This window comes from Eschscholzia californica, unplaced genomic scaffold, assembly GCF_041429995.1.
Source record: "Eschscholzia californica isolate CP2 unplaced genomic scaffold, dmEscCali1.0.p SCAF_2, whole genome shotgun sequence".
In the NCBI taxonomy this organism is placed as follows: domain Eukaryota; kingdom Viridiplantae; phylum Streptophyta; class Magnoliopsida; order Ranunculales; family Papaveraceae; genus Eschscholzia; species Eschscholzia californica.
The window spans coordinates 56622526-56641185 of NW_028238309.1; the positions used below are offsets into that span (position 1 = coordinate 56622526).

Genomic DNA, 18660 nt, shown 5'->3' on the forward strand with positions numbered 1-18660 from the left:
AAAAAAACTTAGGATATTGAAGTTTTGAGTTTGATTAATAAATTAGTTTATTTTTCTTTACAAAGGTTGCTTTTGATTTGTTTTATCTTGCCATCTCGAACAATGTTCTTCTCACACTTATCTCTCTAAAGGGTTAGTAACCAGAAATGAAGAGGAAGAAGAAATGAATCCAGGGTTAAGAAAAGGGAAAAATTTATCTTGAAAATAAATCTTGTAAGGATATCCGTTTAAATGCAATAAATTTGTGTCTCCTATAATGTTTTTGTACATATAAGATTTCTAATTTTTTGCATTCTCAACTTAAAATTTCGTTCATATAAGATTTTTGTTTGTCCATATAGTGGTCACTAATTAAAATATCTAGTAATTTAACTATGAGCATTGAACCGCTATTGAACCGTACCATAGTGGAGGTTCATTTAAATAGATTATAGAAGATACACGAGTTTAGAGCATCTCCAATGCAACACACATTCTTAAAAAATTTGAGTGTCATATATGACTTTTAGAGTTTTTTCTGAAACAATCTCTTAAATGTAAAAGTCAATTTGGATCTCTAAGATGATGCAGATGTAGTTAAATAGAGATATCTCAAAAGAACACTATCTCTAGAGTATCATCTTGAGATATCTTTAATTGTCTAAGCTATTAATGTTTGAATTTAAACTGATATGAATCAAATTTTTATATATTTCAAAAAAAAAAAAATTATATTTACAAAAATAACTATTTCACATAAGTAAACAAAACAAGTTTAGAGTTTTGTATTGGTGACATAAAAGAATTGGCGATCTCTGTTCTCGCCAATGACAATCTCAATTAAAACTTGATACATAAAGCTACTGGAATTTTGTTTGAGTTTTGCATTGGCGATGCTTTTAGCTAGCAACCACAACTGGAAAAAAAAAAAAAAAAGAGTAGACTTGGAAAAAATAAATATTTCATTATACACCAGTTTCTTCTTTCACAAGATAATGCTAAAAATACAAATTCACAAATTATTTTCATTTAAATTCACAATGTCAAAGAGACATGACCTTTCTTATTTTAAACAAACAATTACATCCAAAAAATCATCTAAAGAGAGAAAAACTTCCAATCACAAACCCTTTTTGCAACACAAAAAATACTCTTATTTAAGAGAGTATTTATTTACTCATTTACTTATTAAGTAAGCTGCATTTCTTTCTAATCTCTCCCCTCTTTCCAGTAATAACTTGAACTTCGCTCAACTTCGTCATTGATTTACTAAATTCAGTAAAGAAAATCGTTTTGTTGATAGACATCTGATTAACAAAATGCAACGCCATTTTATTCGTTAAAAGTGTTGCATCTGAAACGAAAAGACCACGGTTTTTCTTTAACTCACGATAATAATGGTTATCGAATGAAAAAGAACTTCCAGCATCCATTGCTACCACGGATTTCTGGTCATTAGGGTTGTTTTTGCACTTTGTCCGTAAGTAAGCTGCGTATTCCGGGTCAAGAGTAGGGTCAGCATCTCCTTTTCCAGTAAAATTATAGAGTCGATCGATCATGATAAAACAATGACCAACTCCAATTGTATGTCCTCCACCTACAAAAAGCCCACGTTCCAAACGAAAATGGTGAATTCGATTTCATGTTATAAATCACAAAAAGTTTTAGCATTGAATTACTGTGGTTAATACTTAAGAGACAAATTACCTGATAGAGCAACTAGGTCAACAACATTGAGGCCTCTACTAACAAATCCTTGCATCAATTCTGAAAAGTTGCCCGAAGAATTTGGGAGCTGGGTATCAGCTTCTGTTGACCTAGACACCTTACCGTCTCTTCGCCCTGTCCTAACTTTCCACAGAGGCCTTTGAAACTGTAATGAAATCAGTCGTTAAAAAACGGGAGTATAATCCAAATATTTTCCATTAATGTGTGGAAATGTACCCTCATTATATATCTACCGATATTCGTAAGCCTCGAATTATATGAACTTACATGGATAGAGACAGCATCTCTAGCAGACAAGGTAAGAATATCGGCACAAGAAACAACTCCGGGACATTTTTTCTCGAGTTGATACTTAATGTCTTCAATGACATCGAAGCCATCAAGAAATAGGTTTGGAACTCCATCTCTCTCGGCTGTGAACTTTCTTGTTGAGTTCAATAATACTGACGCGTCGCAACCCTAAAAAACACAACAATTGTGAATATTAGACTTCAAAATATTATAATTGGAAGCTTGAAACATGATCATATATTTATCTTCTAAATTCACACTTAAATTAAGCTACAGTATGTATAACTCCAATGATTCTAAACTAGACAACTCCAGTTACTTCCTTTCAACATGTCAATCTTTTCGAAACAAATAATAGTACATCAGTGGGAGCCGGGAGGGTCTATAGGCACCCGCAATATTTATCATAGACTCACTCCTCTCTTAGCACACCCTGTGGGTGGACTAGGCTGAGTCCGTGCTGTTTAAATCCAACACAGATTAGACCCAGATCGTTAAGAGAGAGGGTGGGTTTATGGAAAATTCTCGGAGCACCTATAGAGTAGACCCTAACTACATCTATAGACTATAGGTCAAGTCAAACCTCTCATAAGAATTCAGATCCGACGTTAGAAATAAAACTACATAAGGATTAATTTTCGTGAAGATAAACATCATGCATATACTAATAACATAAAACGTACCCTAACAAAGCAATCGTGAAAATGCAACCGGAGGAGTTTCGCAGGTAACACAGCTTTTCGAAGAACATGAGCCCTAGTAATCTTGTAAACAATATCTTCAAATTGTGGACAACTCTTCTTGTAGAAATTGTATTGTAGATTAGCTTGACAAACAGCTACGAAAACACTGAAAAACAATATCGAAGCGAAGAGAAGATTAATCGAAAACGAGTTACTACTAATGTTCTTCATCTTCATTAATTTTCTTCTAAGATGGGGTTTCTGATTAGAGTACTACTGATTAGTGATTATACTCTTTATAATGACAAGTTCTTCCTTTTTATATACAGATTATTAGTAGAATATTATAGGGGTAGAAATATTTTTATAATCCTTTAATACAGGTTGGTTTTCTGACTTTTATTAACTGACCCAATAATTGACTATAGTTTTATGAAACTATGTATATCACTACTTCTCTACCATAAGCTTATTATAATTAGACTATAGTATTATGAAACTTAGTACATGTATTTATACAACCAAGTCAACTATGGTTGGTAAATTATTAGCATGCTAGTCTGTTAATTAAATGATTATTGTTTTTAACCACCTTAAAAATAAACTTAATTAGTTAGTGCCTTTACACTTACACTAATAGTTTTAGAAGTATTAGTAGGTTTTGATTTCTTCTTCGTGTTTTTCTGTCGGGCAAAGAATATATTTAAAAAGAAATAATGTTGTACTTACAAATTTTTCTTTTTAGTGATTAGATTTGGACTTTGCCCATGAAATATCAGAGACCTAGAGGGCGAAAACCAACTTGGTAATCTGTCTGGCCCCATAGTTGAAAACCATCAATTAGAATAGTTAAAGGCGCTTTGAAAGGCGAAATTCGTGTGCGATTTAAGGGGCAGACACATTTTACTATCTAAAGGTGAAAACTCTGAATTGGTGGCGATATAAAGTTGGGGACACTTTTTATTATCTAACGGCGAAGACTCTGAAGTGGACGAACGCCACGCTCAACCCAACGAGTGAGTATGTGGGGCTCTGGCCCGTCGCACATGCTGGCACCTTTCGAATCACTTCTCAAGTGTGAACCACTAAAGAACGTCCCACGTTCCGCAGTAGTAGCTTACGCCTCTCTCTCTCTCTCTCTCTATATATATATATATATATATATATATATATATATAGGCAAACAATCAATTATTCAAAAAATGACTGAAACACACTAGTTTGTCGAAATAGGAACCAAAGCTCAAACTAACTATTTTTGTAATACTAAAAGAAGATTAGCACAATTAGGAGGTTCTCACTACTTTTATGTCAAAATAATTTTTCAATGAAAAGGTAGCATGTTATCATTGAGAGCTCTTAGGTCAAAATCAAGTTAATAATTTTTAAAAACCTCAATAATTAAGTTGCATTAAAATTAAACACATGCCCTTATCTACTAAGCAAACTACCAAAACTTGTTTATTAAAATAAATTATTTCTTGCATCGGCCATTTTAAGCCGTTAGATGCAAGCATTGACTTATATGTTGGAATATATAAGCCAAGGCTAGATTGATTAGACTAGGTGTAAGCCAACTCTGTTTATTTATTATATATTGAGCCCTTTTGCTCAAGTCTTATTGGTAGATTTTTTGTATGAACAAGTGCTACAAATATTGAATTACTAAAATATTGTTTCTCGAAGTTTTAATATTGTTTATAGGTATTCCTATTATTAGCTGAAATCATGGGCGACTAACAAACTGCTATACGACTCCTTACGTTGTTTTTCTTAACATTTGAATACGAAACTATATTTTCGTTAAAACTTATATATTTAGGAAAAAAAAATTCATGTTACAAAACTCAGATTTTACAGTGCAAACAAATCTTGCTAATTCAGACTTGTAGAATGCAAAAACAATTTACAAATCTTGCAAATTTAATATTTGCAGAAAGCAAACTCACTATGTTAATCTTCCAAACTCGGTTTGCAAAATGTAAATTCAATTTACAAATCTCGTAAAGTCGGTTTGTAAATTTGAAACAGAAAAAGAAAAAAAAATCTTCATGATCTCACATTAGTTGACAATGAAAACAAACCGAAGTCTTCATGCATAATCGAGTAGACCAAGTCTTCATCCTTCTCGAGCAAAAGAAATAAACAAATCGAAGTAAAAAACCTCGAAAACCTTGTATCTTGTAATCCATTATCAAAACTCCGACTCAAAGAACCCTAATATTCAAACAAGTCTGTACGTTAGTCGTCATACTCTAAATAGATTAAAAAATCGTGGAAAAATCTATTGATCTTTAGGCTTTAACATATCATTTAAATTCAAATGGTTGAACAAATCGAAACAAATTTTCACACAACATGGTTTGTAATTCCCGCGTATTTTTCGTTTGTGTTCGTTGTCACGTTGATTGGACCTTGAAGCAGATCAAAGCAAATATTTTTTTTGTTGCAACAGATCAAAGCAAATAGAAAAGAGAAAAGTTCAACAAAGCGAATCAAAACTAATCTCAGCAAATCACAAATTTGTTCGTTTTCGTTCATGTTATTTAAACACAAAATTGTCATTCTCAAATTATTGAACAAATCGAAACAAAAATAAAAGATAAAAATAAAGAGAGAGAAAGAGACTCTAGAGAGACAGAACCGACGTAGATAGATAAGTTTAGCGATAAAAGTTGAGGGATACATAAAATACTATGACAAGTAGAATTTCAAGGAAAAATAATCTTAAATGCAATTACACATGTTATTTCAAACATGAGTAACAATAACACATCAACTAATCAATTTTTTTGGCCTATTATGTAAATCATTTTGATTCAAATAGACATTTTCGATTAAATCAAAACCATCCAACAACACTTCTTAACCTTCACTACTACTTCCTCTTCTATTTATTTTATTTTTGAATATATTTTCTCTTACCATAATATTGTATTAACACAAGGAACAGGTTTTATACTCTTATGTCAAAATTATGAATTTTTTCCCGATAAAAAGGTAGCGTATTATTGCAAAGAGCTTGTAGGACAAAATCATGGTAATATTTTAAAAACCCTAGATGATTAAGTTGAATTAAAATACAACTAATGACATTGCCTCCTAAACAAACAACCAAAACCTGTTAATTTCATGTAATTATATATTGCAATAGACTTTTGGTGCAAGCAATCACCTTTTGTCCGTTACAAACTTTGCATTCTCATTCCAATTAACATATAATATGTAATGCTCTAATTGATAAAAATATATAGACGGAATGGATCTGGTCGGCATCCTCCATTTCATAAACATGTAGTTCAAGTTTTGCGGGCCTGTAAATAGGATCAGTCCTACCGGAGCAGACCTGAACCAGGCCGGACAGAGCATGGGGCCATCCAGGACCAGCCCAGATAGGCCCATGTCACACGGGCTATGCGCAGTTAGCATGGCCGAATTCACACAGAACAACTAACATTAAACCTATGTAAATCAGTTATACACAATTTAGTCGCCCGAAAAAACAGACTTTCGCTCATCATAATCATTAAATGTTAGCCTATATCGAATCAATAACTTATCTTCCTTAAGATGACTCCATTAGAGTTCCTGCAAAAAGCTTCAACGACAGAGATGTATAGGCTAATTGAAACAGATTAAAAAACTTTCAATTCAGAGAGCTATTAATAGTGAAATGATGGTACAAAAGACACATTTTGATCCCTCCCACTCCTAGGCCCAGCAAACTAATCTTGCTAGGAGTAATCAACAGCTGGTAATGATTTGCTTCCATTTTTCAATCTATGAAAGTTCTGATTTAAGAACTTTGACTTGCAACAACAGATTAACAATGAGACTGAAACAAAATACGAAACATATTGTGCAAGAACGATGAGTATCTATTTTACTAAGAAGCAAAGAGAAAGGGAAAAAAGACTTCAAAAAAGAAGCAAACTAGAGTCAACGAAACGATACCGATGGTCCAGGAAAAGCATATTTAGATGAAACAGATCCAGATGTATAATCAGCATTTCGATCTAGATGTTGCCTCTGGTTATCTAACAAAGATGTCGAGGCATAAGTTGAATATAGTGTTTCTCTTTCATCACCGCCTCTTATGAGTAATCTTTCTGTGTTACCTCTTTCCCGGTAGTCATAAGTAGGTAGGTGACTTTCTCTCATTATCGATGTACGATAAGGATCCAATGATGTTGGTTGCATTCTGGGTATCAACGAAAGTTGATCTGATGATGAAGCACCATATCGATAATTAGGATCTTTCGCATAAAGATCAAAACCTTGGCTACTAGGACCTGGAACAGGAGGGGTCGCCAAAGGTAATTCTCTCCCAAGACCATAACTCCGATAGTTTTCGCTCAGAAAAGGTGGATCAGAAGAGTGTTCTCTCCGTCTAGGCAATATATCCCTGTCAATGAAGGGCGGATGATCTTGAAGCTGCTCCCTACGACGATCAGAAGAGCGTTCTCTCCGTCTAGGCAATATATCCCTATCAATTAAGGGTGGATGTTCTTGAAGCTGCTCCCTACGGCGATCAGAAGAGTGTTCTCTCCTTCTGGGCAATATATCCCTATCAATCAAGGGCGGATGGTCTTGAAGCTGCTCCTTACGACGATCAGACGAGTGTTCCCTCCGTCTAGGCAATATATCCCTGTCAACGAAGGGTGGATGGTCTTGAAGCTGCTCCCTACGACGATCAGAAGAGCGTGCTCTCTGTCTAGGCAATATATCCCTGTCAATGAAGGGCGGATGTTCTTGAAGCTGCTCCCTGCGACGATCGGTTTCATATGGATCCAAAGAGGGAATTCTTAGCGGAGATGTCCTGCCATGTCGTGTTCGTCCAAGTCCATGGCTTTGATAATCCTTTTCAGTAAGAAAACGTGGATTATTGCAAAAGACTTCTTCTCTGCCAGAAGGCATCTCTCTGTGCATAGAGGCAGGCCGTCTTAAAGACCGTTCCCTTTCCCGATGAGGCGTATGATACCTTGGTTCTTCTTCGGGAGAGTAGCGGACCCTTCTTGATCTGTCTCGATCTACTCGAGGGGAATGAGGTTCCCTTCTCTTTCTGGAAGTTTCAATACTAGGACGACTTGGGGGGTGTACATGCAGTTCTGCTGGTGCAGCTTGAACACAGGAACGAGCATTTTTTTGCTTTCTCTTGATTGGTTTGAAAAGACTTGTTAGCTTATTTACCTGTGAAACCAGATAGGGATATTTTGAGACACAATTTACAAGAAAATCCTTGACTTCCGAAACTCACACAGGACATTTTCCTCACCTGATGCACAGTAAGTTCAGTCTTGAATCTTTGTCTCTTGTCGTTGTAGTCCTCTATCACTTTGTTAAAAACATGCTCAGGTAGGGGATCACAAAACTTATGAACTTTGAATCGGACCTATGAAAGTCTAAATGTTAACATCAAGTAGAGATTGTCTGTCAAAAATATATCAAAGGAAAGAAGTGAAGAAGAAATGGAACCTGAACAGAGAAAGCACCATCAAAAGCATTTGGCTCGAGATTCATGCCACCAGCAGAAGAAGCCGTGTAAATTCCATAAAGAAGCCTGAGATCAAAATCATATAGGAAGAGCTTTAAACCAGGTTTGATGCTCATAACAATATCTTTCTTATTGATTGGAACACCCATGACTTTATAACGAAAACAATCTGGTTTTGTTTTTCCATTGCACATCATGATCAATCCTCCGAGTTTTTCCTTCTTCTGATCGTTCTGCTTCTTTTCATTGCGTCCATCAGTAGTTTTCTTCTCTTTGTTTGATTCTTGTGAATCTGGCTTCTTTTCATCTTTTATTTGTTTACTTGTACTTACATCTTTGGTGGTCTCCTGTATGCATTTCTTCTTATCCTTTGAAATCGCCTGAATCAGTGGAACACTGTTAGCTCCTCCTATCTTTGCAGAACTCTTGTTCAGAGATTTCTTCATTTTGTTTCTTTCCAATGCCTTCGGCTTTGACATTGGCTTCTTCTCATCATCTCTTTGATTACTTATACTTGTTTCTTTGTTGGTCTCCTGTATGTTTTTCTTCGTATCCTCCGAAATTGCTTGATCCAGTGGGCTACTGTTAGCTCCTCCTATATTCGCAGAACTCTTGTTCAGAGGTTTCTTCTTTTTGTTACTTTCCAATGGCTTTGGATTTGGCTTCTTTTCATCACCTTTTTGATTACTTGTACTTGTTTCTTTGTTAATCACCTGTATGCTTTTATTCTTATCCTCCAAAATTGTTTGAACCAGTGGAGTACTGTTAACTCCTCCCGTCTTCGAAGAAATCTTGTTCAGAGGCTTCTTCTTTTTGTTTCTTTCCAATGTTGTTGGGATCGCCTTAGGCTTCTTTTCATTACCACTTTGATTACTCGAAGTTGCTTCTTTGTTGGTCTCTTCTCCGTTTTTCTTTTCATTCCCAGGTGTCTCCAGAACCTGTGGAATAGTAGTAATTGCTTCTTTGTTCGTCTCTACTTTGTTTTTCTTTTCATTTGCAGGTCTCTCCACAACCTGTGGATTATTAGTAATCGGTTCTTTGTTGGTATCTTCTTTGTTTTTCTTTTCATTCTCAGTTCTCTCCTGAACCTCTAGAATACTAGTAGTTGCTTCTTTGTTGGTATCTTTTTCGTTTTTCTTTTCATTCTCAGTTCTCTCCTGAACCTCTAGATTACTAGTAGTTGCTTCTTTGTTGGTATCTTCTTCGTTTTTCTTTTCATTCTCAGTTCTCTCCTGAACCTCTAGATTACCAGTAGTTGCTTCTTTGTTGGTATCTTCTTCGCTTTTCTTTTCATTTTCAGATCTCTCCTGAACCTGCAGATTACTAGTAATTGCTTCTTCGTTTTTCTTTTCACTATCAGGTCTCTCCTGAACCTGTGGACAACCAGTAGTTGCTTCTTTGTTGGTATCTTCTCCATTTTTCTGTTCATTCTCAGATCTCTCCTGACCCTGTGAAGTAGAGTTGGCTTTTCTTGTCTTCGCAGGATTCAGTTTTCGAGATTTCTTCACAATTTTAAGTCGAGGGGTTAACGACTTCGAAGTCTTAGCTCCTGATGGCAATGGTTTAATGGGGACTTCAACTGGATTACAAGCAGTGGCTTCTTTGTTGGTATCTTCTTCGTTTTTCTTTTCATTCGCAGTTCTCTTCTGAACCTCTAGATCACTAGTAGTTGCTTCTTTCTTGGTATCTTCTTCGCTTTTCTTTTCATTCTCAGGTCTGTCCTGAACCTGTGAAGTAGAGTTGGCTTTTTTTGTCTTTGCAGGATTCAGTTTCGAACATTTCACCACAGTTTGAAGTCGAGGGCTTAACGACTTCGAAGTCTTGGCTCCTGATGGTGATGGTTTAGTGGGGACTTCAACTGCATTAGCATCTTTTTCGATTCCTTGATCCATAATTTTAACCTTTACCAAATCACGTTCTGAATCAAAGAGGATTATGCATACAATTATTCACCGTATTCAACCGCTTTAGCTAAACCCGCCTTTTAATAGCAAGAAATGCTACAACAGGTTGGAGAGATAATTAATTAATTTATGGCGAAACGTGTGTAAAAAACCAACAGCCTTTCCCCTCCCATAATTTCCTAAACAGTGACGCAACTCTTGGCTTTCCTGTTCAAGGATGTTATTCAGTTACCAGTCACCAAGTCAGCCATTATCGAGAATGAGAGTCGGACTTCAACTAGATCAAGATTCTGGAAGTTAAGTCCCAAGTGGAAACCATTCAAGCACCAATCAAGATAGACAATCCAATTGATCCAAACCAACCCCAAGTCAGTTTATAACGAGTTCCAAATCCTACAAGATCCTGACTGAGATCAGATCCAGGAATCATATGAAGTAAACATAGTTAAAAACTTAAAAATGTGGCCAGAACTCCAAATTGGAGGTCCTGAATTCCCCAAGAGAACAATATAGACAAAACCTTTAGGATATCTTCTCAATCTCTAACATTATAGGTCCTTATTCTCACATGCTTCCAAAGTTTTACTCCTTGATTCCTAATTTTACCCGGATCATTTTTCCTCGGCAAATTATGTGAGGTTCACAAAGAGTATACCTCTCTTGGAGTATTGGATGTCATTTCATGTCGCCGTTCCAACTCCTTCCCTAGAAACTATAATTTATCTAAACAAAAGCGTTTGTACCAAATCATTTCAATTTGAAAAATTAACAGTATGACATATCTCAACTAGTTAACTTCAAAATTACCCAAACACTGTCTATTGATTCTATCAGTTATTTCTTCTATTATCAATTCTTTCTTAGGAGCTAAAGTTCTGCTTCATGATTAATTTCTCATACTATATTTTATCATTATAGAATCTACAAGAAGTACAATTCCAAGCAACTAAAAAAAGACCTAATTTCAGTATCCCCCAAATAAATGTAATCTTCAAACACAAATAGCTAAAAAATTTCTCACATGTAACATGAAAATTTAAGCAATTATAAAAAATCGAATCAAATAAATAATAACCTCAGATTTATTTAGAACCATATCTAGCTGAGAAACAATTCAATACATTTTACACAAGCAATAACTTAAAAATTCGAACCTTTTCTCTACAAGTACGTAATCTAATTTATCTAAAACCCTAGAATTGAAACTATGAGCTATATATATTTACAGAAATCATGTCTGAATTGGAAGAGAAACGCGTAATAATATAAATCAAGTAATAATAAAAGCTAGGGTTTTTCTTGAGTGTTTCAGAACTGTACCTTTGAATAGCTCTAGATTTCGAGTGACAACTTCTAGAGAGAGAGAGAGAAGAAGCGTAGAAGAAGAAGGAGATGGACGAAGAGGTGAAGAGGATTCTGATCGGGAAAAGAAGAAAGGAAACACATGAAGATTGAATATATATGACGGAATAGTTCGTTGATTTTGTAATATTTACCAAACCTACCCCTAAAAAGAGATGGTTGGTACACGGGCCTAAACTTAGTATATCGGGAAAGACCAAGTATTAGGGTATTCTCATCATTTATGTTGGGTTGGATTAGTACAATAGACAATCATAAGTAATAATTTGAATACATTGTAACGATAGAAATATGCTCGTAACCACAAACTAATTTACGTGTCAAACGATGAAATATCTCCTAACATGTCAATAACTATATTTTTAGTAACCAACAACATCATTAATATATTTTCACCTCTACTGACTATCGAATTTTTTCTCTGAAAATTTTGATCTCCAAATTTTCAGAATAGATACATATCGCTAGGGCAAAACCCAAAATGCATGTATGATTGACTATTATACCAATGTAACCATGTTATTTCGGAAAAAAAGGTAAAATATAATTTTCGGATGCCCGCACGCTGATTTCCTGATAACCACTCTTCATCTACCGTGAAGAAGATTTTCCCTATGTTGAGATAGAGGAGCTTCGCTTTTCGTCTGGGAAGAGAGGAAATACGAGAGATAGAATGCGTTTGCAAAGATGAAGACAAAAATGGAGAGGGAGGGGAAGATGGTGAAAGAGACGAACAAGAGTGGCGAGGGTAATGGTGACGGCGAGGGAAATGATGTAGATGAAGACGAGACATAGGGGTGATTCTGGAAAGAGAACGGGGATGGTTAAATTCCTATTCAGATCTGAAATCTCACTCAAGGTCTGAATTAACTTAAGTTAGTCTAAATGATGATTTTGGGTAGATTTAATGTTCATTTCATTCAGAGAATCAGATGAGTTAGATTCGGGACAAATTCTAATACTTGGCTTATAAACGATAATGCTAATAGTTGACACTAGGTGAAAACCACTTCAATGTGTTTAGTTTGTTTAGTAATAAGCCATACTTTCCATTAGAGAGAAAACTGAACTTACAAAAGATGTTTACTATACATAGAGTTCATGGCAAACTGAAAATTGATCGATATGTATACCAACGTGAAGAAGTCTCGAAAAAGACTCCCAAAACAAAAGGAGAAGAAAGAAAAGAAATGTGAAATATTTACATATCTTATATACTGTATTGAACTCTATCTTGTTCTGGTGCTGCGAGAATGTCGCCTCTTGATGTCATCAGTGAAGAGCTGGTGCCTAAGTTGTTTCAGAGAATGAAAAACAAATTAGAAAAAAGAGTACTTGAAAACCAGAATTTGTCAAAAAGCACGAGGCAGACCAAGAAACCTATAAGCATTATCCCACATCGCTTAAGCATTATTTGTGAAGTAGGTAAGTCTTGGCTACTACTTTATTTGTGAGCCGGTTTTCAAGGAGAGTTGGGCCGAATAGGGTCTAACATGGTGTCATCACAACTACTGTTTCAAAGATGGTACGGGACTTCATAGTTCGTAACCTTAGTCCAGCATGAGGAGGAGAACCAACCCTGGCTTATTAAGTGAAGGTGTTATCTATCCTCGTCTAGGCAGTCTTGCTCAATCCCTTCCCCAAAGCCTTTTCAAGGAGAAGTAGGTCCAAATGGCCTCTAACACAACCAACAGTTCATATTTTGAATTGTTTCAGAATGCTATAAAGTTTTGCAGTTACCCATATGAAACATTCTGAAGATTTTGTACATTTCTGTCGTGTTCGATATTCATGTCTAGTTTCAGATTTAAGTACATGTTGAATGTTATAGAGATGGTTGCTACTAATTAGAACGAGAATTTCATCGATTATTTATAGAATGACATAGATCGTATGAATGTTTTTTGACAGGTACTGACCTCTCGTACTCCAGCTTCTGAATAACTATCCCATTCAAGAGAAGTTCTGAACTATAAACAGCTGCTCCTGCATTTCGAGATTACATCGGAAATATATAAGCAAGTTCTACTATACTAAGCAAAGTAATTGTCGGAGTGTGAAACATTTTTACCCTTCTCAAGTAGAGGCAGGCATGTAGTATAGTCCTGTTCACAAGAAAGAACCAGTAGATCCTCCGGAATTTCGTTACTTTTCTCTGCACATCTCTCGATTCTCTCCACAACCTGGAATGTGTTGATAGAATCTTCATTTATTACAATCATCTTATACAACACGTTCTACTTAACCTCCTAATCTATTAAAATACTAAGAATGATAATATCTTTTAGCAACCTAATAAAATTATATACGTATTGACATACTTGGCCATTTACCGCCTTCACCAAGCTTGAGATCAATTCCTTGCTAGGTTGTACATTTTGTGTGATGAAAACCTCTTTACCCTGCAGGTATATTGCAAAGGAGAATCAGGTATGTGGCTTAAATTTTCAACACTTGGCCGTAAAAATCAACTGGTTACTAGGAACTAAGAAGTAAGAAGCAACTTGAATGGTGGCTCGTGATGAACGTGAGTCGGGTTTCGCAAACTGCAAATATGAATAATTAAACGAGAAAAGCTACCTGCAAAAGTGGATTTTTGCGTGCACGGGCCAATGAAACTGGCATGCTAAAGCCGATCTCCTTTTCTTTTTTGGGGTCCCTCATTATATAGTTTTTCTCATCAATAAAATGGCTAGCTTGGTCACAGCTCTCAAGCCATAAATGCGTCACTATAAGTTTTCCAAGAGCAATTGCTTCTAACATATTCCTTGTCCGCGCAAACTTATCTGATATGAAGTGTGTGGCTTCTGAAGATGACGATGCAATTGAAACTCCTAACCTGGATGAAATCTACAAGGAACAATCCCACGGTTACCACATAATATATCCTATTATCCTACTATGGTTAAAAAGTATATGATAAAACTATAAAACGTGTGTCAAATGCCAAAAGAAAAAGAGAAGTAAAAGAAGATTACCTTCTGTTGCTGCTTAATAAGATCTTCACTCAAGTGATTGCTGAACAAGACGCGAACTCCAGACATGTCTCTTCGTTTTCTCAAATCCTTCAGCACAGGGAGGGATGCTGATTCAGATGATCCTAACCTGATGAGTTCCTTATTGAGCAACGGCTTTGATAGGCTGTCTTTGCTCGAAGTTTTGCGGCTGTAAACTCTCATACTATCCCGTGATGCCAAATCAAGCGCACTAGAGTTAAGTGTATCAGCTGGATTTGATTCATATCCATTTGTTCTTGTCAAGCTTCCAGCAGATCTCTTCCCGAGACAAGAAAAAGATGGAAGGTTTTTCAGTAGTAATTGTGTTTCCTTTTCCATTTCCTGTTTAACACAATAACCTTTATTGTTCAGTTTTGTTCTTCTTCTCTTAGTGGCAGACTGTCTGCCAACTTCTGTACCATTTACTCTTGGTTCTCTATCAGAGTAGTCTATCTTGTTTAAGGCTACTGACGTTGTTCGTTTTGTTCTTTTTCCCTTTGGATGATAGCTTAGTGCATCTCTGAGCTCGCAACTAGTTGTACCTATGTGTTCGTGATGTCCATGATGCTCTGAACGTTTTTGTTGAATTTGCATTTTCTTTTTCATTGTGCTGATCTCTTTGGATTCTGGAACTGATTTTTGCCGAGTTAGTGTCGAAGACAAGGGTGTGCCACCTATACAACTACTATAACCTGAATGATGACTGCTCATATTATGTTCCCCTGACTTAATAGATGAATTCATCCCCTGCAATGGCTTGACTGCTCTTGACCGTCTAGTCCGACAAGCAATAGGTGTGTAAGTACCACCTTCCTGCAACTGTCTTTTGCCAAGTGAAAGATTTTCATTTTCATTTGATGAACTACAGGATATATTGAACCCTTCGGTAATGGCCCTTTCAAGTACTCCCGCTGTCTTTCTACGGTCAACAGATTTAGTCACTCTTCTTCCCAAGGATAAACACTCTCCTTTCAATTTGCCTTTCTTTACGTTTGATTTCACTGGTGAAGCTGATTCTAGCTTCTTCATATTCAATTTCCTGGTGCTTTTATGAGATATACGGCTTGATTTCACGGAGGCATTTGGATCGTCAAAAAAATGCCTCTTACTAAGTGTATTAGTCTTTAAACGGGGTTTCTTCAGTGGTACACCCTTGGGGGAACAAACAACAGCATCTCCCAGAACTTGGTAAGAATCATCAACAGTGTGGTTGGCAGGTGGTGCACAGAGTAACGCTTCCATTGCTTCAGCAGCCATTTGGGTATCAAACCCCACATCATACATGTCAGTAAGATAATCGCTAGTACCAATTTCTTCCTCCATCTTATCTGTGATTTCTGGTTTTAGCTTTTCATCCAAATTATTTTTAGTCACTTCAGGCATTTCTACTTCTAAGTTTCCCCATTTTGAATCATTTGACAGTAACCTGAAATCTGAACAACTTGAATCTATTATTTTCTTACCGAGACCCAAGTCTTCTTTCTTCCTCTTATAGACATACTTTTCAGCTTCGCCATCCTTTCCGATATCACACCAATCAAAGATTTCGCTGTCTTTAACTGGGCTTCTAGTACTGCTTCTTCTTGCCAGTGCTTGTACCCCCTTCGCCTTTGACACAAGAGGTGTATTTCGTTTCATTGCTTTCTTAGGAATAACTTCTTCAGACAGTTCGAAGTCATTAGCTAACAGAAACTTATCGACAACATCCAATGCATTTAGTTGAGAAAATTCACCAGGTTCTTGTGAGTCTATGTAACTTAACCCAGCAAGTTCTTGGGTAGAAGCAAGTGAAACAGGACAAGTGTTTTCTTTTCCCCTATTAGTACTGTAATTATCATTCATCGACCCGTTAGTCTCAGTTAATATATCCTCATAATTAAGCTTCCTAGCTACTGAACTAGCCATTTTGTCCCTTGGTTGTTTCACCTTACTGTTGTCTCTTTCAACGTTTCTTATTCTATCACCAACCGAAGCTCGATCTCCTATATTAGCCTTATCATCTTCTTCATGGAGATGCTCTTTCACAAATTGAGGACTATTCGATAGCAAATTCTCAGTTTTACTAGGACCCGTTATCCTACCCTTAGTATTACTGGAACCCTGCAATGATGCAACACGAACTGACATAAAGCTCCTGCTAGGATATCCTGGATGAAACCCAAACAAAATTAGAAAAAAAGGGTATATATGGGTACAGCAGTACAGCGTTCTTGAAGAACAACCAAAATACAAAAGACTATTAATGACAACTAAATACAACCTAATTAAGCTTATAAGTTATAACACCTTTATCCCATTAAAGTGATGGGAGAAGGAACCTGTCATGATAACAAAAACCCAATAAATACTATTAAAGGTCGAAACTATGAAAGAGGATCATATATAACCAATGTTTTAGAATTCGGTAGATGTGTACGCCTCGAGGCGCGCCTCCAGGCGAGGTGGTCTGTTTTCGCCTCGAAGCATATGCATCTACAGAAAAACAAAACTTACAACAAGCATCGATTAAGTTTATGAAATAAAGAAGTAACAAATATTTATGTTTCTTGTGTTTTAACCACTCAAATCTTTATATAATTGTAGCGAAGTGAAAAAGGCTATATTATGTTACATTTTTATATAAATGCAGGATCATTTTCTCTAGAAGAATTAATGTACACCCTTTTACGCATCGATGCAAGGGTCTCAAGGCGACACTTCGCTTTTTCATAGCAAACCGCCTTGAGGAGGGAGAATATTTTTTTAAAACATTGCATATATTTAGATCCCAGACTCAAATATTTTGTACTATGCTTTTACCAATTTCTTAGAGAAATTGGGGTTGAGTATCAATTAGTCTCAATGGTACTCAATCAAAAGGAGAAAATGAGACATTTCACAACTATACCTAAATGAATTTTAACATGATTTTGTAACAAATAAAGCTAGCAGAGAAAAGTTTGAATAACTAAATAGATGTAGAATCTTTAAGCCATCTAAAGATAGATTGCCCAGCTTATGATCCATTATCACTTGTTACATGAATATATCTAACAGAGATTAAGTACATTTGAATTTCATTTGCAATTTAAACAAACTGAACCTGGGGCAATACAATATTCGGATATAGTTTCAACTCTTATTTTCACTAGTAATGAGTTCATTGAAACGTCAAAGACCAAAACCACGAAAAATCCATATGGTGGCATGAAGACTATTATTATCAGAATAGTGCATAACCCTAATAAAAATTGAAACTTTAAAGTACTAACCTGAACTGAGCTTCTCAATTGAGGTATCAGAATCAACAACAAAGTCGTTAACACTCTGCTCACAAGATAAATCAGAACTCCTATGCCTGTTATGAGAACTAACCACAATATCTATTGTTCCTATTTCACAGTCATCATCTTCTTCATCATTCAATACAACCGTATTATCCGACCATTTATCGTTGTCATCAAGTTCTTCTTCCTCATAATCATCTAACACTTGAGTATTCATATTCTCATCGAAATTAGTCTCTTCTAGTACTTGAGTTTCACAATGAATACTCAACATTTGAGATTCACTATGAACAGGAATACTATCATCAAATCTCATAGTATCGTCAAACAAAACAAATTCATCTCTATTCCCACATTTTGGTAAATCACCTGAAAAATTTGAAACTCAAGAATCAGACACTGATCTTAAGTCTTAACTTACAGATGGTATTAGTCAATCATTTGAGTTTCATTGATTCAACAAAGGATGATTTTTCAAGTGTGCGAATGAAATGATCCACATTTAGCAAAAGAAAGAAACGAAAAAAAACCCTAAATGCAAAACAAACCAAGGGTTTTACTTGGTAAATTAATTAGAGAAAAGGGTGTGATCATAAGAACTATGATAGTATGATGAATGGAAATATGGAATTAGCAAAAATGGGTGATAAAGGAAAAATAATCAGAAAGGAAAACTTACGAGAGAAACAATCTTGAGATGATGATGATGAGTTAATCATTATCAAGAACACCAATACCAAATTAAGATTATCATTTCTATGAACAAACAAGTGAGAAAAGATGAAAAATGGGGAAATATATAGAGAGAGAGAGAGAGAGAGAAAATCAAATATTTTGAAGGTGGCAAGAAAGTGAGAAAAGATGAAAACTTTTTAACCCCAAAAAAGACCACGAAACTTTATCACATTTTGGAGGGAAAATTCCCTAAAGGTGGTGTACTGGGAAAGCTTTCGAGTA

General features: G+C 35.7%; 3 protein-coding genes across 8 annotated transcripts; all 3 read right to left on the bottom strand.

Moving 5' to 3' along the window:
• Positions 1 to 923: 923 nt before the first annotated feature.
• On the bottom strand, positions 924 to 3168 carry LOC147559342 (peroxidase 3-like). Its single transcript, XM_086661238.1, has 4 exons — positions 2682 to 3168; positions 1975 to 2166; positions 1687 to 1852; positions 924 to 1576 (listed from the first exon to the last, which is right to left on the bottom strand). The coding sequence occupies exons 1-4, from the start codon at positions 2916 to 2918 to the stop codon at positions 1161 to 1163; spliced, it is 1011 nt and encodes a 336-aa protein (XP_086517364.1). The 5' UTR covers positions 2919 to 3168; the 3' UTR covers positions 924 to 1160.
• A 3138-nt stretch (positions 3169 to 6306) lies between these two features.
• LOC147559343 (uncharacterized) lies at positions 6307 to 11609 on the bottom strand. 5 transcript variants are annotated; one of them, XM_086661237.1, is made up of 5 exons: positions 11400 to 11598; positions 9339 to 10486; positions 8157 to 9263; positions 7957 to 8073; positions 6307 to 7871 (listed from the first exon to the last, which is right to left on the bottom strand). In XM_086661237.1, the coding sequence occupies exons 2-5, from the start codon at positions 10065 to 10067 to the stop codon at positions 6621 to 6623; spliced, it is 3204 nt and encodes a 1067-aa protein (XP_086517363.1). In that variant the 5' UTR covers positions 10068 to 10486; positions 11400 to 11598; the 3' UTR covers positions 6307 to 6620. The 5 variants fall into 5 exon arrangements, with proteins under 5 accessions (XP_086517363.1, XP_086517362.1, XP_086517359.1 ...); XM_086661236.1 differs by having other exon boundaries at positions 9339 to 10472; positions 11400 to 11515; XM_086661233.1 differs by having other exon boundaries at positions 8157 to 10472; positions 11400 to 11609.
• Positions 11610 to 12465: 856 nt separating this feature from the next.
• On the bottom strand, positions 12466 to 18645 carry LOC147559344 (uncharacterized). Of its 2 annotated transcripts, none has more exons than XM_086661239.1 (8): positions 18383 to 18645; positions 17689 to 18072; positions 14420 to 16584; positions 14022 to 14291; positions 13763 to 13843; positions 13513 to 13624; positions 13361 to 13427; positions 12466 to 12731 (listed from the first exon to the last, which is right to left on the bottom strand). In XM_086661239.1, exons 1-8 carry the CDS (start codon positions 18420 to 18422, stop codon positions 12671 to 12673), a joined length of 3180 nt encoding a protein of 1059 aa, XP_086517365.1. In that variant the 5' UTR covers positions 18423 to 18645; the 3' UTR covers positions 12466 to 12670. The 2 variants fall into 2 exon arrangements, with proteins under 2 accessions (XP_086517365.1, XP_086517366.1); XM_086661240.1 differs by having other exon boundaries at positions 17689 to 18119; positions 18304 to 18545.
• Positions 18646 to 18660: the final 15 nt, after the last annotated feature.

Coding starts and splice junctions, on each gene's coding strand:
- LOC147559342 (XM_086661238.1), bottom strand. CDS start 2,918: ATGAAGATGAAGAACATTAGTAGTAACTCGTTTTCGATTAATCTTCTC. Junction 1,853..1,974: donor GAGATGCTGTCTCTATCCAT/GTAAGTTCATAT, acceptor ATTTCATTACAG/TTTCAAAGGCCTCTGTGGAA. Junction 1,577..1,686: donor TGACCTAGTTGCTCTATCAG/GTAATTTGTCTC, acceptor GGCTTTTTGTAG/GTGGAGGACATACAATTGGA.
- LOC147559343 (XM_086661233.1), bottom strand. CDS start 10,067: ATGGATCAAGGAATCGAAAAAGATGCTAATGCAGTTGAAGTCCCCACT. Junction 8,074..8,156: donor ATGGTGCTTTCTCTGTTCAG/GTTCCATTTCTT, acceptor AGACTTTCATAG/GTCCGATTCAAAGTTCATAA. Junction 7,872..7,956: donor CTGAACTTACTGTGCATCAG/GTGAGGAAAATG, acceptor CTGGTTTCACAG/GTAAATAAGCTAACAAGTCT.
- LOC147559344 (XM_086661239.1), bottom strand. CDS start 18,422: ATGATTAACTCATCATCATCATCTCAAGATTGTTTCTCTC. Junction 16,585..17,688: donor AATTGAGAAGCTCAGTTCAG/GTTAGTACTTTA, acceptor GGTTTCATCCAG/GATATCCTAGCAGGAGCTTT. Junction 13,844..14,021: donor GCAAAAATCCACTTTTGCAG/GTAGCTTTTCTC, acceptor ATATACCTGCAG/GGTAAAGAGGTTTTCATCAC.